This window comes from Miniopterus schreibersii, assembly GCF_964146895.1.
Source record: "Miniopterus schreibersii genome assembly, chromosome: X".
NCBI lineage: Eukaryota > Metazoa > Chordata > Mammalia > Chiroptera > Miniopteridae > Miniopterus > Miniopterus schreibersii.
In genome coordinates this window covers 56,053,329-56,061,918 of record NC_138104.1, presented here as the reverse complement: position 1 = coordinate 56,061,918, position 8,590 = coordinate 56,053,329, and the positions used below count along the sequence as shown (strand labels likewise).

The 8,590-nt window shown below is 48.2% G+C and overlaps 1 protein-coding gene and 1 pseudogene across 2 annotated transcripts; both read right to left on the bottom strand.

Moving 5' to 3' along the window:
* Window positions 1–310: 310 nt before the first annotated feature.
* Window positions 311–1,488, bottom strand: LOC308551494 (dual specificity mitogen-activated protein kinase kinase 4 pseudogene; annotated as a pseudogene). Its single transcript has one exon. The product of its transcript is annotated as a dual specificity mitogen-activated protein kinase kinase 4 pseudogene (transcript).
* Window positions 1,489–2,491: 1,003 nt separating this feature from the next.
* DMRTC1 (DMRT like family C1) lies at window positions 2,492–6,103 on the bottom strand (the record flags this gene model as incomplete). Its single annotated transcript, XM_081125382.1, is given in 9 exon segments — window positions 2,492–2,604; window positions 3,573–3,582; window positions 3,586–3,720; window positions 3,902–3,940; window positions 3,944–3,962; window positions 4,292–4,452; window positions 4,879–5,015; window positions 5,671–5,813; window positions 5,904–6,103. Coding segments are annotated over 9 exon segments (957 nt in total).
* Window positions 6,104–8,590: the final 2,487 nt, after the last annotated feature.

The window sequence follows — 8,590 nt, the reverse complement described above, 5'->3', positions numbered from 1 at the left end:
TCTCCCAGGATTTGGAAGTCTGACAAAATACCACTCCAGTAGCTGTGTCTCCAAGTTTTGAGTCTAGAAATTAATTTAAGATGTGACCTAATCACAGTCAACAAATTGATCATACTGACTTCCATGCTTCATGAGTGTGTCCACAGGAAAGAGCAGGATGAGGTCTCTGACCAGCACTAACACTGAGATCAGCGGGTGTTTCGGGGATGCACGTTCTAGGTGACGGGAGTACAGACATTATGGAAACAAACACCAATCTTATTGCCCATGGTGTCTGTCGAGCAATAAAAACACTGATACGGGTGAAAATTCTTTACGTCTTGCTTCCTTTCAGCCCTTTTTTCTAGAGTCTGACGTAGCAGCAGCATCAATCGACATACATGGGGGAGCTGGGAGTAGCTGGCATTTGATCCAGGATTTTACAAACATACCTTGCAACCTCTATGGTACGTTCTTCATACATTAAAATAAAGGGATGTTTCAGAAGTTCTTTATACTTTGGCCTTTTGGATTCGTCCTTTGTAAGGCACAAGTTGACAAAGTTGATGAAACTTGGAGAGAACTCCCTTTCCTCTGAATTACTCAGTTGTGGAGGATCTCCTTTCACGACTTGTGTTAGTTGATCAAATACACTATTCCGCTTTGGATAAGGAAACCAGCCTGTGGCCAACTCGTACAATGTGATCCCCAAACTCCAGACATCAGAGCGGACATCATAGCCTTGTTGTGACGCACTCGGGTCTATTCTCTCCGGTGCCATGTACGGCCTACACCCAGCATCTCTCGTCTTGGCAACGGAACCCATGAGCTGTCCACTGATGCCAAAGTCACAGAGTTTAATATTTCCACTTCTGTCCAGAAGGATATTGGAAGGTTTGATATCTCTGTGAATGATTTTCAAGTTTTCTTTTAAGTGGTTTAGTGCTTTCACAGTTGCTAAAGTGATTTTGCCTAAAATTTCTTCTGGAATAACATCATCTAATACACTATATACATATTTGTAAAACTTATCAAAGGAGGTAGACATGAGTTCCATACAGATCCAACAGTCACCCTCTCTGAAGAGTGAACCATAAAACTGAACAATGTATGGGCAATCACTACTCTGCATTACTACATCCAAATCCATAAGAAGTTGTTTTTGTTCTTTTTCATCCACTGTTGACCAAATTCTTTTCACTGCCATTATCTGTTCACTCGGTTTGTGGACCATTTTGTTGACAGAGCCATATGCTCCTTGCCCGATTTCTCCCAGGTCCTTCAAGTCCTCAGCAGTAAAATCTCAGTGTTGTTCAGGGGAGATCTTCAGTTTTCCCGACGATTCGATGCTGTGTGTTCTCAGTCTCTCTATGTGTGGGTTTTGAACTCTGGTAGGATTGGGATTCAGAGTAAACCTTGCTGTAGATTTGAAAGGTGGATTTGCAAAATTCAACTTCAGTGCTTTGCGTTTACCCTGCATGCTGCTGACGGCCGGGTGGCCCGGCGCCGGGGACCTCATCGGGCCTGGGGTGCCGCTGCCGCTTCCACCCCCGGAGCCGCCACCATTGTTGGGAGTCCACAGACATTTTAAAATTGAGATATTTTACATAGAAATCTAGAATTCCATCTTCTCTTAAAAAAATCAGATGTGGCAACAATGAGTCCACATTCCTGCATGGCAACAATTGACTAGAGCCAAGTGGCAGCTGTCCCCTTAGGTAGAGCATGCACTGTCAGTTGGCCAGAGCCCATCTGGCCTGCTCTCATTTATATGATCTGCTTGATCTTGCAGACATTTCTACCTGTGGCCCTCTGGACAACTGGAAACAGTCTATACCAGGCAACCGGTACACAGTTACTTGCTCAATGAATAAACTCCTACCCTTTTTTCTCTACCTTTTTCTTACCCAGCCATATTAAGAAATCCCAATTATTAAGTAAGGTGATTTTCACTTTGAAAGGTGAGTTGAACAAGTCTGTTAGAGTCAGGATAGTCTAGGTTATACTGTAGTAACAAACAACTCCTGTATCTCAGTGCCTTACAACAACAAGAGTTTATTATTTGCTCTCTCTCTCTCTCTCTCTCTCTCTCTCTCTCTCTCTCACACACACACACACACCTAGACACAAAAATGAAAAAAAAAGATAGTCATATTTTTACATGCATGGATCCATACATGAGTGCACTAGTATGTTCACAATCATGAGTCAAATAAAAACTCTGGCACATGAACATATGAACACCCAAAACCCCATTTTGAGACGAATCAACTTAGATTGCACAACCTTGTTTTTGTAGGACATAAAAAGGCCCCAGGATCCAAGGGAGTAAGTGATGGAGGTACAAGAATATCTGCCCTCAGCCAAGGAATTGCCCCATACAATAAAAGGGGTCTGAAAGCTTATAGAAGCACCCGAAGGCTTCTTTAAAATTTTTAAGCATTTTGAACATTAAACATTTTGCAAATGCATAAATAAGCAGTACTCTAGAGACGCCTCCTCCTCTGGGCTTCTAGCTCAAGAGGGAGATGAGCCCCAGGTGTCCAATAGGCAGAGAAACAGAGCTGGCTGGCTTGGGTCGGAGAGAGGGGCTAGAAGGCTGGAGCCCTCTATCTCCAGCAGGAGCTGTAGACAGAAAGGGAGGGGTCAGGGCCAGCTCAAGTCCATTTCCCCTTCCGGCTCTCCCCTCTTTTTTGTTCCACCCAGTCGAAGCTTTGCCACCTGGATTACTGCACAGAACTCTTCCTCCCTTGATTTGCCCATCTCAAGTCTTGCTTCCTCTAGTCCCTCCATCACAGTCACCACATTTCTTTTTGCCAAGCCCAGAGTCTTTGAATATGCTCCTGCCTAGCTCACCCATTCCCTGGCTCCTCACCACCCACAGTTGCTGGTTTAGCCTCCTAAGCCTGGCATGCCAGAACTCTGTGATTGGTAGCCTCTCCAGCCTTATGCCCTTCTGCTCCAGCAGTTCCTACAGGGTTGCTGCTTCACTCACACACTATACCCCATCTACCATTTTGGTCTGGGAGTGCCCAGCCTTCCCTCTAAGCCTGCCCAGGTGTCTATCTCTCCTCAGACCTCCTCCAGTCCTTCCTCTCCAGGCTCATCATTGAGATTTAGCTGCAAAACACAACTTGTGAAGCATCCAGGCTCCATATCTGGACTGGAAGCTCCCTGAAGGCAAGGACCAGAATCCCCTTCCAAAATAGGCACATATCGCCTATATATGTCCTCCCCAGATGACAAGGGTTGGGGTAGAAACCTCCAGGCTGAGAGTCAGGAGACCTGGTTCTTCCACTTGATATGCTACATGCCCTGGGGCAAGTCCCTGCCATTCTCAGGGCCCCAGTTTCCTTGTTTCTTGACATCAGGGCCCTGGACATTTGCTGTTGAGTACAGAGTTCAATAAACTGATGATTTACTGAACAACCATCACCTGCCACCTCAGGCATCAGGCTGAAGAGCTTGGGTGCCTGGGTCCATGGAGGTTCAACCCATCAACCCTGACCTTCCAGTTAGGCCCCGCTTACCACAACGCCCTCCCATTTCCCAACTATTCCCACACCGTGTTCTCCTTTCAAGGACCAAGCTACCTGGTGCAACTCAAGGCTGGAGCTGGGAGATGGAGCCTGAAGGGGCCTGGGGAGATTCTCTCAGAATCAGCAGAGCCTCGGCCGCCTCCAACTTCCGCTGCCACTCTGAGGAGGCAGAAACCGAGGCCTGGTCAGAAGCTGTGGGAACCTGTAAAGGAAAGGGTGTGAGAGAATGGGAGCTGGGAACCCACACCTCCCCACCTCATGGGACAAGTGCCCCTCTGTCCCCAGTTCCACTGAAGGCTCCACCCTACCGGGGGTGCTCTGCTCTTCCCATTTACTAAGCTTGGTCCCTGACAGGGTTCTGGACCCAACTATTTTCCCAGGACCTTTGGCTGCAGTAAAAAAGGGTCAAGGGTGGCATAGGGCTAGAGGGCCAGAGTTGAGCATCTAGAAACAAGGAAAGGAGAGGCCAGGGGATTAAACCCTCTGGAAGACACACACTACCAGTAGTCAGAGAGGGGTAGGATTTTTCAATATCTGAATGTGGCAGTCCGAATGCCTGCTGACCATTACTCGTTCTGGCTTGGGCAAGTCACTTCCCCTGCTTGGCCTATTTTCCTTTCCATCTCTTTTCTCTATCTTTCCTGAGACACAAATTCCTGCCTGCTTTTTTAAAACTCTCAGGGCAACAGTGAAGGTTATGGGAAATCACAGGTGTCTGTGTTTCAATCTGCAAAGCACCTGGACAGATGTGGTTACTGTCCCTGTTCAGGGACTGGTTCTTGCTTCCATAGTCCCCAATCCCCATGGGACTTGAAGGACCAGCTTGGCTCATCTCTAGGAAGCTTTCTTCAATGGTCTCTGGACTCTCACCTGGGCCTCTGTGGCCCTCACCATAATGGTCCCTCTTTTCAGCGGGACCTTCTATCCCATCAGTCTGTTTCATGTGAAATAAAAGCCTCCACTCGTTAAAGGCCTGCTATGTGGCAAGTGTTATGCTAGTCCTCTTGCCAACCCTATGGGTGTACAATATTGTCCCCTCTCAGTACACTGACAAACAAATGGAGGCTCGGAAACCTAAACTCACTTGTCCAAAGGCTCTCACAAGTAGGAAATGGCAAAGCAGGGAGAGCCCTGTCCTTGCCTATTAGTCTGAGATGCCGCTTTCTCCCCTTTCTCCTCCTCCTCGTCCTCCTCACCCTCCTCCTCCTCCTCCTCCTCCTCCTCCACCACTACCACCACCACCAGCGCTGCTGCCTCCACGTCCTCCTTCCATCTCCCATGGCATCAAGCACAAAGATGGACACACAATGCACAACCAGCTCCATGCTTTTTTTTTTTTTTTTTTTTCCAGTCCACTCACATGCTGATCAGGGCAGGTGGCCCGTGGGAATTCCTGGAAAGAGAAATTGTCAGTTGCTTCTTCAAGGGTGCTGGAGTCCAGGACAGAGACAAAGATTTTGGGGCCTGATCGATCAGCACAGTCCCTTGGGAGATTGCCTGCAGGAACAGAGCACAAGTTGGAGTCAGGTAGCAGGCAGGCCATGGAGAGGAGATGTGGGCATGTTTTGGGATGAGGATAGAAACCCCGAAGTTCAGAACCGAGAAGGCCTTGAAGACCAGCCAGTCTTACTGTTCATTTTGCAACTGGGGAAATTGAGGCCCAGAGAGAAGTGTTTTCCCACAAGTCGCGGTAGGGTTAGAGATGGAACCCAGATCTTCAAGACAGAGAGGAAGGGGTCTGGGCAGTGGCTGAGTTGGGAGCCTCCCCCACTGACCTCAGACTCTCCTAACCTCCCTAGGGGTTGCACAGGGGTGGGTATTAAGCTGGGGCATGGTGTTCTCCTTCCCAGCTGCGGGAGGCTGAAAGCAGCTTAGGAGGTCCTTTTCCCCTTACCCCACCCAACTGTGCCCCCACCCTCAATCTAAGGTCTCATCTCACTGTGGACCTTTTCAAACCCCACCTCCTCTCCAGATTTCACCTTCCCAGCAACACTTGGTAGATAATACTGATGACATTTTTAGTTGGGGAAGCTAAGGCCCAAAGAGTAGCCTGCCCAAGACCACATCAAAGTTGGGTGGTAGGATTGGTGGCAAAACTATTCATGTTCCCTATACCCAAACCCGGGTTCCCTCCCTGGCCAGAGACACTTACTGAGGATGCCTCCTCGAATGGCCAACTTCTTGACAAAGCTGTGATCATTGGGAGGTGTGGCTCCACTCATCAGTCTTCGAGTCAGGTGCCTCTTTAGGTGTGCCCCCTGCTCCATCTTCAAGGCACTCTCAGCAGGCAAGACCCTGTGGTGCTCCGTAAAGTGGGAGATTGCAGGTCTAAAGTCAGTCGCATTTAGAGGAGGCCCCCCTCCCCTTGTCAGACACCATACTCACGAGAAGAGGTCACACTTGTGACACTCGCAGGCCTGGAAGAGGTAGAAGTGCTCATGGTCCTCGATTTGGTCAGTGATGCCATAGTTGTGGCAGCAGGCACAGCGACTTACAGCTCTTGTGAGGCCAAGTTTAATCCCCCATGGGGCTCTAGTCTCAATCCCAGTGGTGGAGTCACAGGGGCAGCAGGGCATAGCAGGCATTTCCTTGGGATCCTTGGTTCTAGGCCCAGGAGCGGAAGTCAGGATGGCCACATGATCCCCTACCCCCAAACATACTTTCTCTGACCTTGGTAAACCCCATCTGAAGGAGCTGGATTCTTCTCCATCCAGCTCACTGCTGAAACCAGATTGCACCCTCCCTTCTTGCTCATGTCACCTCCTTCCCAGGAAGCCACACTCATGCATACATAGCCTTGTTCTGAGAAACTCTTGGCTTGGGTCCTGTATACTTTCAATCCAATTATTATCCTCCTTGCTTACTTTTTGTTGTTGTTTTGTTGTTGTTGTTGTTTTAATTATCTTTATTGTTGAGAGTATTACATATGTCCCTCTCTTTTGCCCACTGACCCCCTCCACCCCACCCCCACCCCCAGGCCTTCATCACACTATTGTCTGTGTCCATCTCCACACAGACCCCATTTCAGGCATTCACCTGCACGCTCGTGCCCTTTCGACAATTACTACTTGCCCCTCTCATGTATCATCCTGTATTCAGCTATATCCAGCTATTATTCCTGGCATCCACTTCCACAACTGTCTTCCTAATCTTCTGCATTCATTCACTCCCCACTCATGAATCTATGCCCCTGGCACTCAATTCTATTACTAGTCTCATATATGCTCTACATTCAATTTTTTAAATCACACTCCATTCTGATATTTTTCTTGAAGTCCACTGTAATCTTAACTATTTCTTTGCTCCCCTTTTAAGTTGGCAGACCTTTTCATCCCACGAAATCACATTATTCTGCTGTATCCCAAGCCCCTCTTTCAATAATTATTCATTCGTCCCCTCGTTTATTCATTGAATAGATGTTTGTTGAGCCCCATATCAAATGCCAGACCCGGATCTAGTCAACAGCCAACTCCTCACTGTACTAATTGTTTCCTTCCACCAACACACCTCCCCTCCCCCCGCCCCCGCCCCCGCCCCCGCTTTCACGCAAACCCATGCATTCCCTCTACAGCCTCGAATAATCTTCCATGCTTCTCTCCACACTTCAAAAATTACGCTGGAGCACACTTTTACCGCCTCCCCCCCCCCCACACACACACACGCCAGGAGTGCACCCCTCCTCTCAGGCAACCCAATCATTCGCTGCCCCCCCCCCACCTTAGAATCAAAGGCAGGGTCATGAGCCCTGCCTCAGTGGCCGGACGCCAGGGGTCAGGAGGCTGGGGCACTGGGTCCTCCCACAGGGGTCGTGCTGAGTAGGAGGGTGGGGCAGAGTAAGACATAGGGAGCCAGTAGAGGTACCCTGCTGAGGTGGAAGAGAGGAGAAGGGGTTGGGGACCCAGAGCAAAAGGGAGGGAGGAATGAAGAGGCATGGAGAATGAGGGTCCCTCTTCATGATACCATCCTGTGGTTACCTCAGCCTCCAGCAGGTTGCAATCTGGGACAAGAGGCCTGAGGGAAGACGCTGCAGCTCTCGTTCCCTTTCCCGCCTTTCCCACAAAGGCCAATGAGCTTCCAGCACTGCCTTCCGCCTTCCGCTGTGGCCGGCGACCAATGAGCTTCAACTTCCATCGAAGCTCACCCACCAAAATCCCGCCTCCTCCCCTTCTTCCGGCTTCTCCTCAGGCTCACTTTACTAGGTCAACCAGTAACTCGTGAAGTAAAGTGGAGCTCTGTGCTCCCCAAGCCTTGTTTCCCAGACTATTATCTCTTTGGGTGTGAAGTATTGCATGTGCACGCATTTTTAACACGTGTGCTTGGTATTCTGTCATTTACTTTTACAAAATTCAGCATGTGTTTTTAAGATCGGGCTATAGTCTTATGTCAGGGATTCTCAAATGGGCGATTTTGCACTCCCAGGGACACATTTGGAGTCATTTTGGTCCATATTTGTGTGTGTCTGTTTCTGAGCTCCCCGTTCCGCTGCATAAATTTGCTTATTCTTATGACAGTGCTACACTCTTAATTTTTATCTCTTGGTAAGAAATCTTGATTTCTGTTAAGGCAAGTCCCCATATGTTATGCATCATCTCCAGGCACAGCTTCACTATTCTTCGCATTTTGCCTTTCCATAGAAATGTTATGATAAGCGTGCCATGTTCCCTGAAAACTCATTTGCAACAGATTTGGATTGCATTTTCATTGAAACTACGGATCAGTTAGGGGAGAACTGACTATCTTTCTGATATCCAGCCTTCCTAGTCACCAATGTGGGCTGTCTCTCCATTTATGTTGGTTTTCTTTAACGTTTTAATCTCTCAGTTTAGTATTTAGTTTTGTCTTTTGTATATTCAGACCTTGTACATCTTTTACTGTATTTATCCTAAGATATTCTACAGTGCTATTGCATGATACCTGTTCAAAATGACATTTTTCTATTTGCATCTAACTTATAGAAATCCATTTGACTATTTAAAAAGTAAATTGATCTTGCCCAGCCGGGCGTGGCTCAGCGGTTGAGCGTGGACCTGGGATCCAGGTGATCAGGGTTCAATTCCCGGTCAGGACACATG